General features: G+C 39.2%; 1 protein-coding gene across 1 annotated transcript in view; it reads right to left on the bottom strand.

Moving 5' to 3' along the window:
* Window positions 1-27,287, bottom strand: part of AGMO (alkylglycerol monooxygenase) — a 195,379-nt gene that overhangs the window by 154,415 nt on the left and 13,677 nt on the right. The window contains exon 5 of the mRNA XM_009326121.1: window positions 16,779-16,930. Coding sequence (XP_009324396.1) covers window positions 16,779-16,930 — 152 coding nt within the window. The remainder of the gene's footprint in view (window positions 1-16,778; window positions 16,931-27,287) is intronic.

Here is a 27,287-nt window from a genome sequence, read left to right as displayed (position 1 = left end):
CCACAGAATTGTGCTCATGATGTCAGGCATACTTTAGTGAGTATGAAGGATTAACGTTTTGTATCTCTGCTGATCTGCTCACCACGATGGGAAGCCAAAAAGGCAGAAGTAAGCTTTCGGTTAGCTTTCCTTAAGGCAAGATACAGAACTGTCGCACCTCAGCCCTTGAGTTCAGGACACTATTTGATCAGAAAGACTGGCACTTAGGCATCTAATGTAAATAATATTGCTTACTGAAATCTTATTCCCATACAAATACATGTGTCAAAAGTAGAACAAATCTCTAAAGATCATTAAGAGGGCAGAGGATTTATTGCAATTTTACCCTGTAGACTAACTCAGTCAACGCAGTAAAATTAGGTGTAGAACTAACAATTTTAGTTTGCATTGGGAATAATATTCTTGAAGTGTCAGATTTCAGTATTATAAATAAGTATTTTACACTAAACTGTAATCAGTATAACGTCATCCTGTCTTTTACAGAATAACATTTAATGGTCATCATATTGTAGATGTAGTGTATCAACCTAGTAGATTATAGAGAATTTAGAGTTCTTCACAGTTATGGATAGAAAAGAAATTTAGCAGAAAAAAATTGAATTTTTACTTTAAAATAAATACCAATGTCAAAACAGCTAACAACTGTTAGCTGTTTCAAAGTTTAACACAGTAGTCAATGATTCAATGTTAAAATTCTTAAAAGTACTGCAAACACAATTTTAAAAATACATAATAAATAAATAAAATAATCAAAGATGAAATTCATGACTTGCCTGGAGAAAAACACCAGGCTTACAATTAAAGTTGCTGTGGCTCATGTATGGGAATCGATAGCGTACAGCAGGACTACACCGTGGCTCATTTGACCTTGTGAATATTTAGCATTCAAAGCCGCTGCCAATACAGCATTCACCTGAGTCAGACTTGGGGGCTGCAATACTTTGGTTTCAATTAGCATTCCAAAGGTCTCTTTAGAGCAAATCACGGATACAGTGAATTTCTTCCTGAACTAGATATCATTCCCTGCATTTGGATTTTAATTGACAATACTCAGTAGCTACTCCTGTTTTCTATTTCTTCTGGTACATTTTAATTCTGACTTTACCTCTGTTGTGCTACTTCTGAACCACATGGCAAACACTTTCAGCATACATGTTATATAAACAATTTATACTAAAGTTAGGAGGGGTCTTGTAATCCTTTGAAAGTTAGAGATAACTGTGCACTTCACTATTGAATCAGTATCTGCCATGCTGAACTTTCCTGTATCAGTGTCTAACATAACACAGAATGTGCACTTTTGTCGTTTTTTTCTAAAATAAACCAGTTTTACTCAGTCATTTTCAATTTGACTTTACTTTGGATATACTGCAATCAAATTAGTCCTGACAAACTAATAAAGATTGGGCCAATGTTTGGATGTGACACCGTTAAGTAAATCTATCTTGCAAGAAGGAAATTTAACAGCTGCTTCTGAAGGAAGCATCTTTATCACTGAGTCAGAGAGGAACCAACTGCTTAGCATAATTTTAAAGGCAGCTCCTCTGTCACAGGCATCATCATTCAGTAGATGTGTAAAAACCATTTATAAATATTAGCAATCATCTGGCATTTTTCAAAAGAACAGGAAAGTTAATCCTGTTTCCTGACTGAGTTCTGCCTTGCATAATTACATTCTGACTACCTAAGTTCCCCTGCAATTTCAGTTAATTACAGTATTATTCTTACTTCCTGTCCTAAAGTTATTTGTGTAGTAACCATATCCTACTAGAGTGGAAGATGAAGTAAGCTCTATGAATTATTTTGATTAATGTGTAAAATGTTGTGCTATTGCCTCACACAAAAGACACTACATATTGGATATTATTCCCAACTAAAAAAATGTGCGAAACTTTTCAGCAATTATATTAACACTCAGTAGCGCACCTCTCAAGGGATGCTTGTATTACTTGACTAATAGATATAAATCTATATATAACTAAAAAATATTAATACAGCCTTTTATTGAACATAAGCAAATGAAAAATCTTAGATATCTCTAAAGAGATAAAAAATATATGAAAAATATACATAATATACATATAGTTCTCTAGCACTTGCCTTTGCTTTTTCCTTTATAACAGAGTAGAGGACAATTTTACCCAACTCATCCACTAAAAACTACTATTGCTGACAGGGCTTTATCCCTCAACTTTGTCATGCAGTAGCCATAAATCTATCCATCACAAATTTCCTCCCTTAGCCTCAGACCACTCTTCCTAAACTTGTCATGACTACGCGTACATTCCTCCATACCGCCTCAATGCCTACTGTTTTCCGTCACATTCCTCTGCTCCATCCAGCCCTCCCCATGCTCTCCCCTGCATTCAGCAGTGCTTCCATATCCCACTCACACAGGCAGATCCATAGCATTTTCCTATCTGAATGTACACCACTTTGCCTGGACCAGTCTTCTCCTTCTATACAGTTATTGTTGCGATACCTAAAATTTCTCTTAGTGCTTCAACTGCTGTAGTCTAGACCCTTTCCACTATTATAAAATGATTTCACTTCTCCAAGACGCAGAAAAAAACCAAAGCAAATGTGTCCTATAGGCACAAAAATCAAAGCCAAAGAAAAATAATCTCAGAATTATTTCAAAACCAGTGCCGCAAATAAAGTTCTTGAGACAGGCGATAATATTGCAAGACCTGGCAGCACCGGCAACACATGCAGATAAGCCACCACAACATGCTTGAAAAATAAGCAGTTTGACTAGAAAATCTGAACTACGTGTTTTGTCACTCTGTTCTCTCGTCCCCCCACCTGCACAAGGAAACGGCAGCTGTGAGTGGGAAAAGCAGGTGGGTGGCAGGGTCCAGAACCCCTGCCTTCCTGGGGCATTGCAGGGCCCACCATAACCACAGCGATGGACCAGGGCAGCTTCCAAGTGCCACCTGATTACTCAACCTTTAGCTGAAGGGTTTTTTCCCATGGCCTGGCAACTTATTCTCTCCTTGTGGGGAGCAGCAGCTGATGAACCCCCAGGGCCAGGATTCTATAATCACTACTTCTTCGCGGTCACTCTCCATCCCTCTTCCTTATTCTTTCCCCTTAACCGCTCCCCTTCCCTCGCTATATGCAAACACTTGTGACAGCAAGTACTGCATCTGGCGATACCTCCACACTTTCTTTGCACCTTTTAACGTCTTCCCTTGTCCTGAGCACGTGACACTTCCAAGCAACGTTCTGAGGATTACACTGAAATCAAAACAAGCTACTTCTATGTGCTTGCAATGGCCGATCTTCAGGTCATGCTCCAGAGCCCCTTTGTTCTCGTACACAACTGGGAAAAAATGAGTAAGTCATTGAAGAAATTTGGGGTCGGACAGCCTGTGTCTTTGAGAGAAGGATTTCTGGAAGCTCTTTATTTTTTCTATGGAGGAAGGGACTGGACTTCTGTAATTATACAGTGGTTATGTTTTCTAATGTTTACACACTGGCAGAATGGGAACACAAAAACAAGTCTACGTAAGCACAATAATCAAAAAACCCTACAAGGCTGTTTCCCTTTAAAATTAGGGGCCGTGCCATTTAAGGGAGTGTGCAGTGCTGGAACATGCTGCAACACTGCCTGCCCAGGAGAAGGATAACCCCGTTTAAAAGTTTTTTGTTTTGTTTTGTGGGTTTTTTTTTTCCAAAGTTTCACTCTTGACATGCTCGTTTTGGTGCTCCTAAAGGAGTGGGGAGTTCACGTAAACGAGTTCATAACCTCCCATACACTGGGGCAGGCTCCAGCCCTCGCCCGCCTCTCCGGGGCCCTGCGGGCCATGGGAGATCTTTAGCCCAAGGAAGGACAGAAAGATCTGGCCAGTAACACCACCTACGTCCTGGCAGGGGCCTCCTCTGCCTCACTGCTAGTCTGGTGGCAAGACCCTCTTATCCCTCATCAGCAGAGGAAAATCTCTTCCACATTAAGTACAATTATAGGCGAAAATTGGCTGCCAATTTTTGAAAATCTGCCCCTTTAAGTTTTAAGGGAGCTGGTTTCCTTTTCAATTTTAAATATATCTCACCCATATGGGAATAATACACAATCAAATCCAATATTTTTCCTACTGCCTAGCAGCTAAGTTATTTACTTGACTTTAACAAGACTTTTCTTTCCTCTTCCCAAGTTTGAGAGCAAGCACAAGCTGAGATGAGCTGTGCTGCTGTATGAGCAGGCAGCCGCTTCCAACAATTTATTTGAAAAGAAGCAGACCTGTATGTGAGGTGGGAAAGGGAGAGACTAGCGTAGGCGGGGGAAAGAGGGGAAAAAGTCAAGGTTTAAATTTTTTGTTGTTGTAAATAAGCAGCTTGAAACATGGGAACAGAAAATAGGAAACTTTCAAAGACTCGACACACCTATTTCCTACTGCTGGAAAATTAAGACAGTTCCATAAGCTGCATCTCCCTTAAATTAAAAACAATGCACAAAGGGTGTTAAGTTAGCCATGCAGACATAATGGCCATTAAAAAAATCCCACTTGTATGCTGTGCAAATTTCAATGTGCAACTTGCATCTGTTCTTAAGACACGATTAAGGCAAAACAAAAAGTTTTACTTTGAACCCCTTCCCCCCCCCCAAACTGTAGAAATAAAAATTTAGCATGTTTACTATTTACAGCTTCCTTCTCAGAAGACACAGGTAGAGCATTCATGCCTTCCAAAATGTAGCCTTACACATCTGGCCAGCAAACATCTGGATATTTATCTCCACTCATCATTTCCTTCAGTAAGTCCAAAAACTGTCAGTTATTTCAGCTGAGATTCAGCCCAAGGGAGTACAAAAAAAAGTTACATCCTTCTTTTGTCCAGGTTTTATAAACTGCTTTTTACCTTTTTCCCTGGGATATCAGTAAGTATAAAAATAAGCAGTCTGGATTCCTTTGACTGTGGTTTTTATTCCGTGAATATGTACTTCTGTAGCCACAGGGAGCATACATATGCAATTGTATTTATTACATGGTCATATCTGCAATGCATGCAAAATATCCTACATCTTTAGACAGGCTTTTTTTGTTTTAAGTGTTACATGCATCCAGAAGAAACAACTCAAATCACAAATAAGAATACAGATCGATTTGTGAATAAACTGTATAGCAAAACTTATGCCAGTTAAACTTCAGATTTGGGACAGTCACAAAACAGGAAACATGAGTATCAATTCACTTGAAAAAAAAAATTAAATTAAAAAAAAAAACCCTTCACTTGCAGAATTGTTGTAATGGAAGCACTGCCTTTGGACTGGAGGCACCAGCTTGAGCAGACAAACACCTGAGTTTGTCCCTTGCTCTGCCACTGTTCTAGGAAAGTTTCTTCATGTGCCTGTACCATCCTTCCCCTATTTTACAGAGGGGCATAGTGAAACTCATCTCCTTTGCAAAACACTTTGCAGTTTAACTATGAAAACCCCCACTCTAAGAAACTCAAATGTTATTACCAAAGATACATATTTAGCAAAGGAAAATGTCAATCATTTCTGAATCTAATTATGAGTTTAGTTTTGCTTATTATTCAGTAATTTAAAGCTACTGCTGACTTTAAATTTTCCAAATCACCATCCTGGTATCCAATCTGAAATTGCATAGCAAAATGTTTTGGAAAAGAAATAAAGAATTCAAACTACACAATGAAGTCTGTTGTTTACCTGAGGTTGCACTCACTTCTCCTTTGTTATTTCTTTGAACCAGCTTCATGCTTTCCAACTTAACTCTGCTTGGTGAAGCTGAAGTGCTCTTAGAAGAGAGGATAACTTAAAAATCATTCCCATATTTAAAGACAAAAGAGCAAAAATTAGTATTATGGCTTCTTAAAATTCTATAATTCAGTATGAATTTATTTTATGTGTGTACTGTGGGCACTTTGCACGCTGCCATTTGTCCCATAGGAATGCTGCAAAGCATTCATGACTCAGATTCATTTTACCCATATGGTAAAAGGGAAGCTGCTAATGATGTAACAAGCTTACATACTTAACTCTGCATTTCTCCGTAATACTTTTAGATTTATTTTTCAACTTTAAATCAACAAATAAAATATATGTTTAAGTACCAAAACAACATTTATAATAAAAAAAAAATTAGAATTTCACGTTAGAATGAGTGGATAAGAGAGATCAGGAGAAGAGCAAAGCTGCAAATAGTGGGAGAGACTTGAGAGCTGGCTTTGACAGGTTTGCTCATTCCTGCCTCACATCCCTTCCAGGCAACAAACAACTCAGGAACAGTTCTTATTTATTTATTTATTTATTTTATTTCTTTTTTTAAGAAGAAGGTAATTTCCAGTCAAAAGTTTATTAAGTTAAAAGACAGTTTCGGGTGAAAAACTCCTTTTATTTTTATTTCTGTAACGCACTATAGGTTACCTTACTGAAGAAAAGGTAAGATTTTATTTTTATGACTACAAACGTTTTAGGATCTCAGCATCCATATGTGTTAATAGTGACTATAATTTAAAAGAAAATAAAAGAAAACATAAAAGCATGTAAAATATATGATGCACATATAAAGCATATCCTTTCCTTACACCACTGTGCTGTAAAATCAAAAAAATCATACTTTTTTCTGTCTCAATTTAATAGGCCAGTTTCCAGTTGATGGAAAGCATGAGCATGATGTCATTGATTTCTGAAATGATTCCTTGTGAAAACATATGTCACAGTGGTATTACAATCTGAGAGTCTGCACTTCCCTTTTTATACTTAGCAATAGCTTTGCCACTGCTGAACTTACAGCTATAACACGGCAAGGTATTCTTAGAACAACAGTGATATTTGTGATACACATTCATTAAATAGAAAGGAATTCTCCTAATTTTATTAAAGCTAAAACTCAAGTTTTACAAGCTCACGTGCCCAGGTTGCTCTGCATTGTCTGAAGCAATGCCCTCCCCCCGTTTTCCTGACAGTCTGCGTAATGACTGCCACTTACTTGTCCTCATTAGAGAGGCTGAGCATGGTCGTGGTTTTTTCAGACGAAAAGTTTGTAAGAGTTTCTGGGAAGTTAAAAACTAGCCAGAATCAAGAGTTCTTCTCCTGGACCCTACAAAACCTTGCACTTCCCCATCCATACATACCAATACGATTTGATTATCCACAGTTTTTGTTTACCAGAAACAGAAATAAACTTTTTGAACACTTCAGTTCCCATTTAGCCATCAAAATAAGTAGCCCAGAGGCCAACATCCAGTGCTAAGATCCAAACCTTCTCTCTATGTATACTTGCATAAAACACACATGTATTAATGGAAACACACTGGAAAACTGTATTTAAATTACAGAAAAATTTGCATAAAGAGCATGTGCCCTTAGAAGAAATGAAAATAACAATGATATTTCTGATATGTCCTTGGTCCTAATATTCCAGAAATGGGAGTTTTTAGCAATGTCCCGCTGAGGAACAGAAGTACGAGCCCAAGGCCTTCAGAGCGGCCCATCTGCCCAGGAGGAGAGCAGGGTCCATATCCATGCTCCGCATTCCCCAGCCACAGAACCACATACATGCCTTAGAAGCCACCTTACCTTTCCCTGTAAGTAGACTGTGAAGGTGCTCCAAAGCTAAATTCTGCACAGTTTGAAAAGTATTTGAAAAGAAATTTCAAAAGAGGTATTTGAAATTGCAAAGTACTATAGATCTTCATAGTGCCTATTAGCGAAAGTGCTGCCTCAGAGCAGGGATGCAGAGAGATAGCGTTCTGTACATTTCTTTCGCATGCTAAAACTATACAGACCAACAAACAGAGCAATAATGACCAGGCAATTTTTACTAGCACAGCAGGAGAAAAACAACTTCTTTTTGTAACAGAAAAAGCACACGCATCTCAATGGGCCATCTGTTTTAACAATGCCTTTTATTTCTCTAGGCCTCTGCTTCTACTATAAAACTTAGTGACAAGAAATAGTTACCACTGCTGCTGTTTGATGAATTACATGATGTGTGCTTTTACTCGAAATCTAATTCCTTACAGTCACACTTTCATATCACAAATTAAAAACTGTTGTTACATTTGGTACCTTTTATCGCTGATCTGCTGATTTCAATAGATTGGCAAAACATGGAAGGGACATAAAAATGAACCTCGCCTCTCTTCAAACATCCCTCCAGCCCAGGACAAAGCCCTCTAGCAAGACAGTGTGCAAAGCTGCTGTATCAGAAACAGACAGCTAGCATCTCCAAAGTCATTGCAACTGGTTCAGGAAAGAAGTGTGTTTAAAATGAGCCTGGATCAAATGATTTGTGTGCTACTTATTCAGGAAATAGGTATCAGCAAGCATTTTTATGTTTCTCTCTAATTTACTAAGAAGCCTTTATCTGAAGTAAGTAACATGGCTTAAAATTAGATCAAGGGAAACAAGAATATGTATTCTCAGGTGGGTTTTCACTTACTCTAAATATATGTTTCTAGCATAAGATACATATTCAAAGTTTAAGACAGAAACAAAAAAGGAAGAGAAGACAGACATAGTTGCACTGCTTTCCTTGAACAAGTAGTTGAACTTCCAAACATACAGTCTCTCTCTTCAACTAATGAAGTCACCTGATTGAAGGTGGTTCTATAACATTTAGGAGGTCAAATAGTGTATGTAATAGAACTATTTCAAACCTTTTCTCAGGTAAAACCCCATAAAAATAAAATCTTCAAACTATTGCAGAAGAACTAGTTTCTCCTCTCTCACACTCACTAACTGCAAAAAGGTTCACTTCAAAACTTGGATAATTCACATTTTACTGTATGTTCTGTAACACCTTAAGAAGTACAAGTGTTATGCACCATTTCATTGGTTTTCAGCAGCACACTTGGAAAAGTATGTCAAATGAACTGTTTCTCTGCACAGTGAGTTAGATGCTTTCATACTCATGTCTCCACTCAGACTAAAAAGGGATTTTTTTTTTCCCCTGCTTAAAATGCACACGCACAGACTACAGGGCTGCACTAGCCAAGGATATGAACTGTCTTTTTGAATGGTCCACCCACGGTAATTTATAGCAAAATTTCTTCTCCCACTTCATCCCTTAAGATACTGTTCTAAATTGTTCATGTGCAATGACACTTCTATCAGATTAGTTTAATAGCCAGGAGCATGACTGTAATCACAACAGCCACGTGTGACACGTATCGGTTTCTTCATTACAACCTCTCATTTAATCCACACACCGTGCACTTTTCCTGGAGGTCTCAGAAGAGAGTCATTTCACAAATGACTTTTGGAATTCCCTTCAAGCTTCAGAAAGTTTAGGGTTTACCACCTTAAAGAAAAATTTAGATGAAAAAGAACAGAGATTTTCCCCACGGCTTTGAATATTTAAGGATATTTATTTTACATTTTCTCGTGTTTTACTATAAAAGCATGTTGCAAACTTGCTTTTGTGCAGGCAGATCCAGAGCTTTTTCCCCAGTCTGTGCACTCAGAAACAACCCAGGCACTGCAGGTAGGAAAAAGATGAGATTCTACCCAGTAGACACCCACGGGTACCTCTAGTTAAGGCATGTCTATATAGAGAGCCTAGAGAACACCAATGTATTATGTAAATCCTCAAAGCAGGATTTGAGTGATACTTAAGAGGAGTATTAACCTTGTGCTGGCCCCTTTCCCAAGCATAAGAAAAGACGAATAACAAGGAAAATGGAGGAATATGGTTTCTTTTTCATTTTGTACTGGGGAGCTTGCCAGATCTCTTCATGGTGGGAGCTTGAGAAAAGATAAACAGTGGTGAGAGGAGATGGAATTATCACCTGAATTTTTGGTATAAAAATTGTGTCATAATAGTGTCAGCTCATGCTTTCATGAATACATATTTCATTATATTTAAAAGATACATTGTCTCTGGCATCATAAAAAAAAATTAAAAGAAGATTGCTTTTATACTCACATCAAGGCCTAATTCATAACAACCACAGAGATTCATCTCTCCCAGTATTCTGTGGCAAAGAAAAGCAATTACCAGATATTTACAGAAAACCTACAAGAATCATGGCAAGTGTATAGTGACTTTTCTTCTGATACCCCTCCATCATCCAAAGATAAGCCGCTTATGTCTTCTTGGACTAGATGTTGAATGCAGACCATGGAGTTTAATTCCTCACCTATAGCAATGAGCCATGTCCTACCCTTCGCTACATCATATTCCCACTCTGGAGCACGTCCTACAGCAGTTCTAAAGAGCCAAAAATCCATGGCCGATCACTTTGTCTGCTGTCCAACCTGTTGTCAGATTTGTTATTACCATCATTCTTAATAACCTCTGGCATTTCACATATTTAGAAAAATCTATTCACCCGTAAACATCTTTTGGATATTCAGAAATTAAAACTAAGTATAAACTCTCTAGTGGATTTCCTCTTATTTCCATCTTCTGAGTTCGGAGATTTTTCAGAAAGTCACTTATCTCACAGCTTCTGAAGTAAAACAGGAAGGGGTTTGTGATACCTGCATGTGCCACGATAAATTTAACAGACTAAATGAGTCAACCTCACCTCATATCAGGACATTATTCTTGCCAGTATACAATAAATCAGTCTTTCAAACAACAGGAACTTATTATGAACAATAACAACCTGAAAACAATACAAGCAGGCTCCTATAATTTTATGGGACCCTAGACCACTCCATGTCAGGAAGCCTCATTGCAGCTGAGGTGGTTTTCAGGTGAACTTTTTCAGCCAAAATATACATTTAAATGTCAGAAGGAATGGCAACATTTTGGTTTGCTAAGATTGACTGTGGTCTCCTACAAATTCAGTGTCCACTCAGAAAATCAAATTAGATATGGTAAAGGAGCACCTCTTATTTCTGAAAAGTAAGAGAAAGGTAAGAGATATAGTTATAAAAACAAGCATATAGAAATAACAAATGATGTCGTTTATTTACAGTGGACTTGGAAGGCAGGGAATGAATCATAATCACATGAACTCTCTATTTATTTTCAATTCATGTTATGCTGTCTGCAGGTATTAGACTAGAATCAATCAGAAGATAGAACAGAAAATATGACAACCAGCTATTGCTTTTGCTATTTTTGTGAGGCAAGCAGACTCAGCATTTTAATATCCTGCTCTCCCAAGCCTATTTAAAAAATAAGAAAAAACAACTGACAGAATGGCAAAAAATGTTTTCTCTAAAATTCACAAGAAGAGAATATTTTTCTCTTAACCACTGGGTATCAATTCCCTTTGCAATCAACACAAGCTGTGACAAGAAAAAGAGCAGAGCTTCATTCAGTCACTTGACAGTTCCCAAAGTTTTCTATCTTTCACTGGGGTGGAATTAAATTTGTTTCATGCTGGATAATCAATACGGTACTGAATTTCTAGTCAGGTAAACAGTGGCATTTTCCCACATGCAAGGACAAGCCTAAAAAACAACCACCACCCAACCCTCTCCCCCTGACCCCCAGATGGAGCCTTTGGCATGTAAAAGAACATTGTCATTTACTGTATTTATAGGGGAATACACATTTTCCTGAAAAGAAAACCTTCTGTCTCTGACAATGTTCCCAATAACAAAAGTCAGACATCATTCTGTTATAATGAATTTCCCATAAATCTGAAATCCTTTAAATCCAAAATTATTTCCATATACTATCAATTCTTAATATAAAATCCACTTAAGAAGTCCATTCTAATATACTGACTTCAGACAAGTACATTATAAAATGCAGATGAAAGGAGCACTTCAAAGGTAGGAATGGGTCAGATAAATAAAGATAGCACAATCATATGATTCCAATACACCCTCCAAAGATGAGCAGTAAATGTAGATGCTGAAGAGACTCTGAGCCCTGTTGTCTTTTCCTTTAACAAGCTTGCAAGCTCAAACTCATCTCCTCGTTCTACAGTGAACATCATAGCATTGCACTGGTGTTCAAAGTGATAACATATTAGGATTATTATTGCAGACTATGTATATAAATAGCTGAAAGAATAGGACTAGGTTTTACTGTTGCCCATTCCAGTCATTTTAATGGCATGAATCTTGAGACACTACCTGCCCCAATTTATCCACTCTGGTTCCTTAGAAAAAAAATGAGTTACCTGCCTGTGCACTACTGACCCAGGAAATCCTCTCTGCTCTCTCTGAAGTCTCCAGTTATCCCATAGATTCTGTGCTAGCAAGTCTGTCTTATGTTGCTTATGTCCTTGACCACTGGGCAGGATGACATGTCCTGCCCCATGACTAAGCTGACCCCATGACTACTGAACTAAGTTGAATTAAGAAAGAAACCCAACGGAACCCTGTTTTTTAACATGGACTATTTCAGTGATCTTATGCACATAGTCTCCGTGCAGGAAGGTTTTTTCAGAACAGAGCGGGTGGTGAACTGCAGCACGGTATAGGAAAGAGGGGCCAGAAACTTCTGAAGTCAGCTCTGCTGCTGAAGAAACTGTTCTATGAAACTGTAACAAAAGATGCTTATTGGGAGAAGAGGCAGAAGCAATGTAAGTCATGGCTAAGAGAAACCCCCTTTTTTAAAAATTCCACGAAAGAGGAGATGAAAAGTTCACAAAGCTTCCAATTCTTGGAAATCTTGGAAATAAACCTCCTCAACATCCTCAGTTGAGACATTTTGCCACAGATCTGAGGCATGGCCTTTTGAGGGACAAAGCTGAAGTGAGTTTTCAGGGTTTCTCCCTTGTCCTCTGACCCTTCAGAAGCTGGCCTTGGCCAAAAGGTCAGTCCTGTGGGATGGGAAAATCTGAGAAGCTCGGAGACTATTGTTCCAGAATACACCTGGCGTGGTAGAAGGCTTATTTCTCATCCGCCATAAATAAACTCAGAATTATTAAGAGACACACCATTAACTCAAAATTTTATGTAGCAGCTGGGGAATCTGCCGAGAATATACTTATCAGTTGAGGTCTATTTTACGAACTCTGCACATAACTCAAACCATCAGCACATATTGGCTCAGCCTTTCACTGACAGGGACCATGTCACGTATCCCACAGGGCGGCTGGAAGCCGCCGGCGGACAATGGGGGTGAGCAGCTGACACGGGCCGCCGCGGCCCTGGCGGAACAATGCAGCTGCCGCGGAGGTTGGCCCCGCTGAAGGAAACTCGCTTCTCCCAGGTTGTCTGAGGGGAGGGACACTGAAGCAATGGAAATTCCCCAGCAGTAAAGGAGAACAAAAGAAGAGGTGTTGGAAGTTGCTGTTAAAAAGAGACAGGCACTCTAAACCTGCTGGCTGCCAGACTTGGACAGCTTCTTCCAGGGCCTGAAAGACGAGAGGAGGGTCCCCTGGCTGACAGAAAACCACACTGCTCTGCAGGACGCAACCCACCGGGAAGCATAGATTTAAAACTACTCCCTTCCACAGAGGACCGGAGTTTTACTGTCCCTCGCTGGGGCGTGGGATTGAGAGCGCAGCTGCTGCCAAGGGCCCTGCTCAGCCCAGGGGTGTCCTGGGGCTCAGCGGAGCCCCCCACGCCCAAGCCAGCCACAAAACCCCCCGCTGCCCCACAGACGGGACCTGGGCTCTGCACGAGCCTGTCTCTCTTGTTTTTGCATGGATCTGGAAGTCTCTAGATTTCCTCCCCTGATTAAAAGGCGTGGCTGCTGAAGAAATTATTTTACAGAGCCTCCAAATTCCTTACTGCCGTTGTCATACGTCTGCAACAGGAGTATCTGCGAGGCCAGAGCGTGGGGAGGGGCGTGCTGCACCACGGCTAGGGCTCGGCACTGCTCTGGGACCGCCGAATCCCCCTTTCTAGCAGGAGTAACTCTGCAAGGACTCTGCACCTGGAGAGGAAACTTGAGGAGTAATCCACATATGCTAGATTAAAATATCTGTTAAAAATCCCTCAAACCCACACATATCCTTCCCTGAAAAAAATTAAAATAAAACCTGTGATTTTACAGCTTACTTTCCTTAGTAGTACAGCCATAACGGGTGTTTTTACTGAAACAAAGGGAAAAGTTACATTGATTTATAAATTCCTTAAAACACCAGGAGAAAAAGCAGTGGTTAACTAAGTACTCCCATTGACTGCCATGGCTGTTGGAGCAGGCCCAGAAGAATACTGGAATAAGTGGTGAAACATTTTATTTTCTACCTTTTAAGTGGCTACTGCAAACAATGGAAAATACAAGCACATACTTAGAATAACTCTATCCTTTGCAAAATGAGATCACACCTAAAAATACTTCCTCTTGTTGCTGTATAACTTCAGTTTATGATAATAGCTATTACACACATATAGTGAAGAGGAAAAAATAGCTTCCAAAGTGCTGTGTAAAAACTTGATATTGTATAGTAGAGTTTCTGCTACAGAAGAAACTTGAAGATCTGTAATGATTCAGGCTCTTTATTCAAACAGCAGAACGGACAATCCAATTATTGCATGGATAACATGAAATAAGGTAGTAAAAAGCCAGGGGTTTGAGTTATCAAATTATTGGTTGGAGACAGGAAAAGCTATATGATGATGACAATTCTTTGTATCAAAATTATATCAAGTATTAAGAAACAACTGCGAAATATATCTGAATTTTAGTTTTCCAGTTTGAAACAATTAGTGCTATTATTTACATCCCCACACATAAGCAAGCCCACACAGCTTGAATTTCCTGGGATATACATGTGCTATTAATTTTTAACTTCACTCTAGGATCCAAGCCTGAATCACCAGGCCCTGTCACTTTCAGGCGCAAGGGTGTGTTTTGTCCACTTGTATCAGAGACTGTTCCAGTGCCCTGACTTCTCAAAGTGCAAAGGTATTTTTCAGGAGTGTACATTTTACTTTTTAAAAGCATCTCCTACACTTAAATTTCCTTAGCAACTTCCGAAGCAGCCGACTTTTGCAGCTGTGTTGCCGCGCTACGGATTTTATCATTGCTTGACCAGAGAAAAGAGCGTTGGTTGAGTTAAAATCACCATTTAGAGTGATTTTCTCTAACACTGCATCAGTTCCCTGCTGATTAGCACAGACCTAACAGCAAACAGTATTTCTGTAACCTGAAGAAGAGTAAATTAACATTTCTAGAACAGCTCAGCGCTGGCCTTCTTAAGACAAGAGCAGCATTTTGTTATGCAATTTCCTCAAATCCATTACATATAGACAGAATTGGTTTGGAGTTTAATTCTAAAACTGCTAGAGTGATTAATTTCGAAGTGTGGAATCCCAACATGCCTCTCAAAATATAGAAAAACAGACAAGAGTAAATGCAAAGCTGCTGCACGAACAGAAATACATGCAATTGCTTTAGAGAGCACAGAGCTGGACCCTGCTCCCTTCTCTGCCAGTGGGAATTTTACCACTGACTCCAGTGAAAGCACAGCTAGGCTAGTGATTTTCTAACACTTGAAGGCAATTATTTTTATTTTAAAATGCAGGAATAGCCTCCCGCTCTGGTCCAGTTCTCAGCCTGAGGCTGTAGCCCTGCCAGCACTGTTAATGTCATTGTTTGCGAAGCATATTCCCAGTCTCGCGTACACCCACGCAGGGCTCCCAGCTCCCGGCCGCGATGTCCCCCCCGTCTCATTGTTCCAGCTCCCCCCGCTTCCTCGCCTCCCGCCCCGTCCCCCCGCCAGCCCGGTTCCCCAGCACCATTGTTGTCCCCCTGCACCCACCCTGCATTGTTCTCGCCCCCGCCCGCCCGCCTGCCATCCCCACCCGGGAGGGACCCTTCCTCCCTCCCTCCCACTCCCCGCAGCAGCTCAGGCTCCTTTCTTACCTACTTCCATATATTCCGCTGACCTATTGGCATCAAAACATTTTCCCTTTCTGAAAGCGCATTACATAAACTGTCATTACTAGATCCCACAGCTATTGCGAGCTGTGGGCGCTCTGCCTTGAGAAGCCCTGTCCAAAGTCTCTTAAACAAGAAGATTCTTATTTCATTGCTACGGACTTCAGATCAGGCCCAAAATTAGGACTCTCAGAAAGTGTTATTGCATTTTCAGATAGGATATAAAAGGCTAGAGCAAAATTATGTTGTCACTATAGAACAGAAATATGTAACGAGACAGATACATAGGGATCGATATTATTACATATTCACAATATATATGTACAGAAATGACTGGCATGATTTACATGGGCTCCATTGTTACAATAAATAAAAGTTAAATCCTTTCTAAACTGTGCTTTTTCTCTTTCACATATAAAAGCAAGTAGAGTTAAAAGTGTACTGCTAAGAAAACCAACAAGGCAAGGCTCGCATTTACGTAGTCAAGTGTTAACTACAGACAGGATTTCTAACATATCTTATTTACATATGTATATCTATATCCGTATATATAAAAATACAGAAACATTTTTATTCATTAACTAGTTAAACAATGATTGAATGTTTAAAAAGATTTTTAAAAACCCACAGAAACAGATGAAGTTAGCCAGCTGTCCTGTCATTATTTTGGCCACCTTGCTTTTTACCACCCTCCATTTTGTACATCCACGAGGTTCTTTTGAAATAGTTATCTGCACTGTGCTGTGTTTTTCGTACAGGCATATAGGGATACTAACCCTAAATTTTTATGCACTTCCTGATTTTTTTCCTATGATACTTCACTTTCACTGTGATACTGTTTTCAAAATTATACTCCCTCTTTTCACAAAATCACATTTATTGTACAGAGTATGATGTATAAACTGTTTTGCATTCTCAAAGTAAAAGTGAATCTTTGCTAATCCTTGGGAAGAAGAGCAGCTATATATGCTTAGAGTAGATTAAGTACAGAAACAAAACCAAATACCTCATTTTATTAATAAATAAATATTTTATATTTTAACACACAAAAAACTGGTTAACTCTTACCATGGCTTATGCGATGAAAACAGTAGTATGCAAAGTCCACTCCCAGGAGTGTCAAATACCACGTCCATGGCGAGTCCCAGGGCAGTTCAAAGAGTCTGTAGTTATTCCATACATAGATGTAACTAATTAAGTCGACACTTCTGAATAAAACACTGAAATAGAGATCCAAAAAGTTTTATCAATAATTTTGTCAACTTTAATTACAGAACCTTTTTACTATGTATTTACCATTTATCAGATGGGAGTCTTTTTGTAACACATAAAACCAGCCTCCAAATTCTGCAATCTCTGTCAAGTAATACTACTGTTGACTTCAGTGGAACCTTTGCTTAAGGTGTATGAGGTGTTTAAAATCAGCCCTCACCCACTCACCACCTGTGGTGTGGCATTAGGCATGCTCAAAGGCTGAAGCACTCCTGTGCTCTGCAAGTGCTATGGTGTTCCTGTTCTCCCAAGTCTGGAAGAAGCCCATCCCTGCTAACTCACAAGTGACTGAAGTATAGCAGCAATTATGCTCAAACGTTAACGTATGATGTTAAAATACCTTGACTATTTCCACTGTAAGGAAGGGCACAGAAGGTGACAGGACTTTGGGGAGCAGTGAGATACTTGATCTGTTCAGCGTATCATTTAGCTTCACTTTAAAAGAGGATAAATGCAGCAGGAGGAGTCAAAGCCCAGTGCCTTTGAAAAGAAGGGAAAGGGCAATTGGTAGAGAGAAATGGCAGGATTGCCAGAAAGGGGGAGAAAAAATCATGAATTTGCAAAGGCGGGAAAGCCTTTGTTGCTGCTGAGTTCCTGGACTACAGGGAGTGAGCAGCTACCCCTGACCTAATGCAGTGATCGGGAAGCATCAACCCTAGCGTGAAAGAGATGAGGCCATGGGCAGTGGGGTGGCCCAAGTGACAACTGACTTAGGTAGCTGTGAAATGGCACCTCAGCTGCAGATTGATGTATGTTTAAACTGGCATTTTTGTAGAAGAGAGTAGACCACAGCATGATTTGCAGCAGCTTCCTCACACCCCCTCCTGTTACCCCCTTTTTGCTGTACTGCTGAAAATGTTTGTGGGACTGTGGTGAACTGAACTGGGGCAACCTCTGAGAAACAGCAAGTAGAAAAATGAAGGGAAAAGATACTAATCGTAGGAAAGTCACACATATCCTTTTTTTAATATATCAATAGGTTAAATGCACCTCAGTTTAAGGCCTAAGAGTCAGAAATAAGGTTATCATTAGCACCATCTCTACACACAGGAAAAACTAATCTAGTTCTCCGATGTTTTGCTGCTGGTATTTTTTTTTTTGGGGAGGTGGAGGAATCATCAGTAGAACACTGCCTTTATGCAAAGCTGTGGAAGATTTTAGAAATCTATAAATCATATTCATGGTTGGAGGAAGACTGAGGGATTCAAATTCAGGGTACTTCAAATGGAGATTGCAAATGCATACCTGCAAGACACTACTTGAATAGAGGTGGTAACAAACTGTACGTAGGTGTCAGAGCCTTGCAAAACCTCAGCTGAAAGACTGTCACAGGCCAACATCTCTCTCTCACTTTAGTCTCACCTGGAATTTCACCTTACATTGAAATCAGCCAAAAGACTCTCCATGTGTGTCTCTGTCCACGTCTGCTCATTCTTGTCTCAGTGCCACTCCTCAATGGTACTTCTTCTCAAAACCTGCCTTATTTTTTTTTCCTTTTTTCAGCTAGATTATTTTTTACATGTTTTCAGTGATTTAGTTTACAGCATGGCCCCGAAAATACTTGAATCTGCAAAACTAAAAAAAGGACGTATTATACTCCTCCTCCCTAAAGCCTTGTTTCACACACCTGGGAAACATCCCTGAAAACAGTCTGGCCATGTCCTGCCCTTTTGGGTAGCTGCACTGAAACATGAGTGAACCTCAGAAAACATGGCTGTTTCAGCTTGCTGAACTTTGCGGTCACCTCCGTATTTTTGCAGAGATATCCATTCGGAGCTTTTATGCTTCTGGCATTAGCATGTCTTCCCATAATGGTGTTTTGAATAAGGCTAGAAGGAAACATCTTGAGCTTCTGTGCTGCTAGTTTCTCTATTAACGAGGAACAAAGTCAGCTGAAAATCCCAAGCTCCCAATACTAGCCTGCAAGCAGGATAGTATCCCATCCACCATTTTATCCTGAGAAGCTGAAGCTGTACAAGGAGTTGTTGCTTGGGAAGAAGAGAACTAATGTCTTTTCCACAGCCAGCTGTCACATCTTACCTGCAACTCATTCCTACCTTTACTACAATCATCCCAATTTTTCTCTTGGACAAAACCAAAACACAACAAAACCCATGAAGTTTCATTTCAGCAGCTGGCAGATGAAGAATTTCTCTTGACTAGCAATGACAGGTGTATCTACCACTTCAAAAACAACTTCGCTATGCCCAGAAGTTGGACCATACACACCTGGAACATGTTTAATTTTCATAAGAGCTGTGTTCTATAAATATTTTTAAAGAAGATTATATGTGTCCAACCAGATTTTTGCAATTCACCTCATGAGGCATCTGTAAAGTTCCGTATAAATTCTCAATCCCTTTCACAACAGGTCAGAAGGGAGCTGATATTATTCAAACACAAAGAAATGGGCATTTCTTAACATCTTTTCAATGACCAGGAAATTTAAAACACCTCTTGCAACATAGAGTATCACTTATTATTAGGTACTGTTTTCTTACTTTATTCTTTTGCTTTTATTAACATATAATGCCTTTGCAGTACATCCAAAGATATGTGAACTGGTACATTTCCTCCATTTTTGATCAGCTTTCAGTATTGCACCCTCGAGTCCTTTTTTTTTTTTGCCCCCACAGGCTGAGGCCAAGGTGTAAAACTTGAGCTAACCCTGCAACACATTTTTTATATATGTAATTTGCTGTACAAGTCAGAATTTGCTTATTCTTTCCTTCATGCTTGAATCACAAGTCTACAGCACATAACACTAGCTGATTACTGTAATTAATTTAGAGTAATCCATCATATCACTATGCAATGCTGCAGAAAGAAGAGTTGCTTAGCTAAGTATTTTTTAAAAATTTACAGTGTGATAGATAGGAAAGTCCAGAGCTTGCATTCAATTACGATTCTGAAAGTTCACTTGGAGTTTTAAAGGTTTATATTGCTCCTTTTTTTCTCCCTCAAGTTCCATTTTCACTTCTTGAAAATACTGAAGAGAACTTAAGAAAACTTTTTCCTCATTTAAATGTTAGTTTTTAACTATAAATATGACAGAAGCAGGTAGGTAAGACTTTTGTCATCTAGTCAAATCCTCTGCATAAGGAGTAATAAATCCCAGAACAGACAGACTGTATAGAAAACCTTATTATATACATTGCATAGATTTATCTTGTTGGATTTTGAACATTTCTGCTGAAATTTTCTTATTACGTGCAAAGTATGCACTTAGGCCACCGTTTTGACTTTGAGAGAGGATTTTTGTCTCCTTGTTTCTAAAGTTCATACATAATTTACTCAAAGGTGATAATACTTGTTTTAATAAACCATTTCCCCCCTTCTCCTTCCACTGGGCCAGATTATCATTTCTTCTAATTAAAGAAGTTTAAGAAGGAAATTCTGGGAGATGAACTCTCCGTGTGGACATGAAGATCTATTTATGGTAGATCCCTATGGGATAATGAAGGAGGGAAAAGCTGGAGGAGATTCAATTGGAAGAAAAGGCAGCTGCCTCTTTTCAAAGAAGACAAGGTCCCATTTTGCTTCCTTCAACTCACAGATCAGCCTTAGGGCCTAAAACCAAAGTTTTACGAAACTCCTTCCATGGTGCTCAGGACAGTCACCAAAAGGGAAAAGGGTCAGAGACAGTAGCTGTTGTCTCTCTCCTGAGCATGGAGGAAGATCCGTGTATCAAAAGCAAAGACCTCAAGGAAAGCACCTCGGCTTTTGCCACTATTGCAGTCACCACCTTGCGTCACACTGGGAACCAACCTGGGGCCCCTGAGCTAAAAACACAACTCTCCAGCTGGACCTACAAAAGCTCGACTCTCAAGGGCTTTAACAGACTTGCATCCTTGGAGGTCAGACACAGAGGGAAACATGTTAAGACACCCTGGTCACAAGGTTATATTATCATTAAAAATAGTGAGTTATTACTAATACAGTTTCCCTGGGTTAAATAAATTCAGTTTTCCTAGCCTGATTCAAACTACGTGAATGTAAAGTTTCAAAATGTTGAACAAAGGCAGTCTCTCCTCAATAATTTGAAATTATTCAGACCATATATGTAACAGCAGGATACATGAATAATTAAATGCTCTGTAAGCCTTTGTTTCCGAGTGGAAAGTATAAGGATTTCCATTTCCAAAGATACTCATAGAGCTTTCTTTTCCAGATGAAAAACTGGCTCCAGTCACAATTGAAATAAACATTTTGATAACACGATTTCAGTAAAGAGAAGGGGGGAGGAAGTAGAGGAGCCTTGAGAAAAGGTCCATTTGCAAAACAAAGCAAACCTCCTGCAACTGAAATCCCCTTTTATTTCCTGTACAGGTGCCAGGTCTTGAACAGACACCCAATTTATTACCTTGTCAGCTGACTTATTAGGGTTGACACAAATCGAGCTGAAATATGCCTGACATACTGCAGTCAAGGCTTTTTTCACGGTTTAGCACAAAGCCAAACTTTCCACAAGGTGGAGGAAAAGGGAGAGGGAGCTGTGGGAGTTCTATTCCCTGTTTTCTATCATCAAGATGAATATGATCCTCTCCCATTCTTAATATGCAAAACCAGTCATTAAATAACCCAAGGCTAAAAAATAATTCACTAAAATGATACAGCTGGGAAATGATTATCAGGCTCTGGAAAGCCCTTGATTACAGGAAATAGCACCTACATTTTGAGAAAATGTTCCCACCAGACAAAAGCTGAATCAAAGTGTCTCCTCTTCCTCAGTATGGCTTTCTTCTCTGGCATTTTAGCCTAAATAATGCAAATCCCCAGTTTTCCTCAAGGAGAAAAAAGCTATCAAATGCAAAATTAAGTAAAATGGAGGTGAGTCTGGTATCCCTACTAGCTGTATTGTACGCAATATTGCATAACGTTTTATCTGACAGAACTGACCTTTTCTTCACCAAACCTATTCCTGTTGCACTTCACTTTTTATCCTCTAATTTAAGACATGAATATTAATACGCAGTAGTGGGTGGAATAAAACATGAAACAAAAGGTTTTGGAAAGAAAAGAACAAAAGTCAGTGTTACGCTTCTTTATTATTAAGTCCAAGTCCTGTCTATATAATTCAAGTCACTTGTAGTTTATCTTTGTTCTTTCATACATAAATAAGCAATCAATTAAAAATCCAGCACAACTTAAATATGTTCATGAGAAGTTCCACTGCCTTTAGTGATATAATCCACAGTAGTAACACATTTTGCCCTAAGTTTATGCAAGGTCTTCTGGTAAATTTAGTTACATGTGATCTTTAAAAGATCCTAGTTTAAAAACTTCGGTACAGCTGAGGTTCTGGCATTGTAGCTTACTCTTCTTCCTTTATGAGAATGGAAGTTATATTTCTTTAGACCTATTTATACCTGCCCAGCACACTGGGCCGTAAATTCTGTTCCAGTAAATTCAGGACACACAATACTGGGAGATTCTAGAACGTCACCTTCTGCAAGGCAACGGACCTGACTTTTCAATATTTGTATAAATAGCACCATATAAGTGTAATACAAATGCTTCCTTAGTACCTTTTTCCAATAGAGGATCTGATTTTGATCTCTCCTACTTGGTCGTTCCACTGAAGTCAGCAAATTTGCATTACAGTTTAAGTTAGATTAGGAACAAGCCTATAATATTCTCAAAGGTCACATATAAACAGAAGAGGAAAGAGAAAAGCGTATTCTATTCAACTCAGATTAGTTCTTCTGAATTTATCTAGAACAAAGGAACTGGTAACAGATGACTGTTCCTACGGTCTATAAAAATATAGTGAAATAACTTCAGTGAGACATCATAGCACATCAAATGATGAAACGAAGAAAAATATTTACATGAGAATTTCTATTGAACTGCTTTAGTCATACTTCTAACTTTTAAAATGATTGTTTTTGTCCGTGATACACACGGTTGTGAAAGTCTATTCTTTTCAGATCTGTAACACTGATTTACAGAATCATTAAGAGACATTTTTCCCCAATTTCCGTAATTTCTAGGTGTTGACCCAGGAAACTAGGTTGGCCAGCTCGAAAAATGCTACCCCTGTGCTCCATCTAGTGGAACACTGATTTAAGCTTAATGCATCTTTTAGCAGAGAAGTGCTTCAGTTAGAAGTGTACTCTACACAGAAGAGGTCCTTAGAGTTTTTTCAAAATGCGTGCAAACTGACACAATTTATCTTAAAGAAAAATACAGAAACATGGAATAAAAATCTACACAGCATTTAATGGGTTTGAGAAATTGGTATATTTTGTGAGATACAGAGACTACTGAACTTAATTACTAACATATTTCCAATAAGGGTAAACTCAGTTCACAGTCTGTACTTTCACAGAAGAGCACAAGAATATCTGAGAACAAGCACTGATAGCCTGTCTTTGTTTCTGAAGACATGGCAGGTGCAAAGCTGGGCTCTGAGATTCACAAACGGGAGATCACCGAGCCATTTACTGGCCCCACTGTATAGAAAAAGGCAATGATGGAATACTGAGGATGTAGACAAATATGCATTCTGCAAACAGCTGTGTCTGTGTAAGAGTTTACAACCTAAAAGAGTAATTGGCTCCCTGACAGGCTTGTGTGAAATACTGCAATCTCTAGAACATTATGGTAGGTAGGGACTACCAGTTGTTTCAGTCAATTAGTTTGAGAACATCCTGAATCTCCCAAATCCTTCTTTGTAATGTTTAGTAGCTTATATATCATTTCATTAGAAACTCCAGAGTTTTAAACTCTGGCTCAGAGCTTTCCTTAGTCATCACCAAAAAGTAGCACAGGCATGCCAGGCTGTCTAGAGCTGCTCATTGGTACTCCTGTGCTCTGTCAGCAGCTCTGCCCACATGGGTGCTCTCCAGCCTGCTTCACACAAAATGAACCAGGTTAACAAAATTCTACAGTTTAAACCACTGAAGGTAATGCTGCTGATATGCCCGGGAAGGACTCACCACTGAGAAGTAGAGATGGTAACCGGGGATTGGGGAGGTGGTGACGAGCACCTGACAGCAGGCAGGAAGCGCTAGCATCTTTACTGGGCATAGCTGGATTTGGCCCAAGGCCACAGCATGATTTTCACCAAATTTATAAAACCGCGTTAAACTGATGCTGTGAGAAGATAGTAACTCTTGTGTGGATTAATCATCCTAACATTTACTGATTTAGTTCCACTCAATTCATCGATGACAAACCAGATCAAAAAAAACTAATTAGACCAAACAAATTGTTCATGTATACAGTCACTGCCAGGACCTTAACTGAACCGATTTAGAAAATCCCCTTCCAGAGTCAGGTTTGCCTGCTGAAAATATTACCAGCTCCTACTGCACAGCACTACCCCCTTATTGAAACTGTTTATCCTACTCTGACTGCTTTACCTACAGAAGATCAGTGAGTTATTTCAAAACCTGTTCCTCTGACAGAGCTGTGAGGGCTGTGACCTTTCACAAAATGTGGGAACAATTAGCGGTGTATATGGGACAGTGCAGCCAGGAGGGTGCTCTTACGAAATATATAATTACCCAGTGCTGCTTGGAGAGTGGAAGGAATGGGGAGATAAGTAGATTCTGTCTCTTCAGGCTTGCTACCTATTAAAATCCTATTTTTTGGAAACAGCTATTGACAGGTAGTGTCTTAAATTGCCATAGCTAGCTGCTGCAGGCATGGTCATGACTGCAGGTTCAGTACAGCCTAAGCCAATACAGCTCTTGGCTGCCACGTTCCCACTCACTTGCCTGTCTCTCTGCCTTAAGCAAATACCTTTTTGCTCCCATAGTGTACTGAAATACCTCTGCACAGGATCAGATGAGCACCTGAACCAACACAAGAGAAAGGGAGGACTACGTAAATGAGTACAGCAAGGACAGAAGTGCAGTAGCCAGAAGTTAGGTTGGTTTAGGGGCATGGCATGGCACAGCAGCTTTACTTGCCATTTAACCAGGTTAAGTGATTACCTTTCCAGTTTAGCCCCATCTGCTCATCACTGCCCTAAGTGTGGTGGTTACCAGCCCTCAGACCTGCCAGCATAATTGCATGCATAGCTGCTCCTTGACCTGGCTCTGTCAAAATGAATGCAGCTGAGCTTAAACACCTCTTTTATAGTTCTTGGGGGGCTTTTGTTTCTGCTTTTAGCTGGATCACTTTGTCAGGACCAGGTTAGGGAGCAATTAAGTGTGCAGTTATGTTGGCAGATCTGAGGGGGCAGCTGGATCAGAAGCAACACATCTGACCATGCTCTAAATAAACATCTGTCCAAAGCCTTAGTCAAACAGATGTGGAGAAAAAAAATGTACCTAATAAGTCTTGAAGTGAAAATATAATTTACAAGAAACTGCATGTATCAAATTTTCTTCTAAGACATGCAATCACTAGCTTATGAGATTATAATTTTCTACAGTCATACGTGAAGTATCTAGTAGATACTTCAGGAAACCAGGACATACTGTTAATGGATAAATCCATGCAGGCAAGTATTTTGTGTTCTATCAGGACACTGCCAGCTCCACAGGGTTGTGAACTGCTTACACCAGCTTGAACCAAGTCCATTCTAATCAGTTCTGCGTATTGCTACTCTTAAGAATTGAAAACTTCTGGCTTCAGACTGCAAATTTATGTATGTTTTAAAGCAGATAACTCAGTAATTCTACAAAAGAATTGAGTATTTCTTATCCTGCACTGCTTTTTTCTAAGCCCATCTCTTGTTCTGGTACACGATTTTGCACAGTAAGAATTGATGAAGGTTAATATGAATGGAGTGGGGGGGGGTGCTGGATCTGCTTGCTGGGCCACTTTACCACGGGGTGACACAAATGCTGATGCTGGCAAAAGGGGAGAGAAGGTGCAGAGGCAGGAATGAGCAACCAGCAAGTACAAGTCAGTCAAAGGTGCTTCATTTGAGAGCAGTGCTGGTCTAAAATGTACATGAAACTGTCTCTTCAATCTAACTTCTGGAAAAAGATTATTTAAGATCCAGATGACGTACAAAACTGTGAACCACACTGCGTTACAGGAGAAACAGGGTTTGTACTCCTTTGATTCAATTACTGCTCATGTGCAGGTATCTTAAGATGCGTAAGAGCATGAAGTAATCAAAAAGCATTTTCTCATTCCTTTCTGATGTTCAACAACACTTCAGAGAACTTTAATCTCCTCTGTTTCAAAAACCAAAGAATGTATAAAAATTGTAATGTTCTCTTTAGAAATGGAGAAGTTCATTACAGACTTGACTGACAAAACTCTATGTTAGACATATATATATAAATACACACTCTCATACACTGTATGACTGTGTTGCAGAGTTGAACACTAAAAATTAGCAATTGAGCATGACCATAAAGAACGGAGACTTTCCCAACTAGTTTGAAAATGTACCTACCTCAGTTATCCCCCAAACACTTTTTGATTTGATTTATGTTCTGCTGCTTTAAAAGAAGAAATGGGCCAATATGAAATAATGCACATACTTGTATAGTGGATATTTATACCCAAAATAAACTTTCTCTTGGGAGAATATTTTTAAAGCAGCATTTCAAGTCTCCTGGCAATGGTTAGTTAGAAAAGTTACTTATTTATTTAGAATAAAAGTTCTCAGAAATTTTTTAACCACCAACATTTAGGATGCTGGGAGTAAGCTGAGTAATTCAAGTTTCTCCCTTTCCTCCAAATTACTTTTCACTGCATATAACATTTAGTATTCATACATGCAGAGGAATGCATAGTATGCATTAAGGCAGAGAAAATTATATTTAGGAAATGTATGGGCTATTTTACAAGAGGCGATACGTACACACAAAGCAATTCGACTTACTACATGCTGTTGAGTCTAATAAGCCTAAAAACAAAACACATTGCCTTGTCCAATTAGACTTTCCTCTTGCACCTACATTTTTAATATTTGGCATATGAATATCAACAATTTATGATTTGCATTTTCTCCAACAATGAAGTAAGAAACACTGAATAAATACTGTTTTCCCTCAAGATATGTAGTACTTCTGTTATACAGACTGTGAAATGGAAAAACATACTTAGAGGCTGAATATGGTCTGTGACTCCCAATTTTTTCATTAAATGTAAAGAACTCTTTGCAATGATGCATCTGAGGCTTTATTCTAATAGACTGAAGCCCACCATTTTAGATTCAACGACAGATTTTTTTAAGGAAGTGGCAAACCATTGCTGCTAGTTGAGAAAATGAAAATTAGTCCCTGGGAGAGGATACAATCAATGGTGTGTTAATCTAACCTTCAGCTGTTAATGATTTGCACTACTATTTCCCCTGATGCTGTGGGTTCTGCTGAAATATTGTTTTAGCAG

The sequence above is a fragment of the Pygoscelis adeliae genome, unplaced genomic scaffold, assembly GCF_000699105.1.
Source record: "Pygoscelis adeliae isolate BGI_AS28 unplaced genomic scaffold, ASM69910v1 Scaffold15, whole genome shotgun sequence".
NCBI classification, from domain to species: domain Eukaryota; kingdom Metazoa; phylum Chordata; class Aves; order Sphenisciformes; family Spheniscidae; genus Pygoscelis; species Pygoscelis adeliae.
This window is presented reverse-complemented; position numbering and strand designations above follow the sequence as displayed.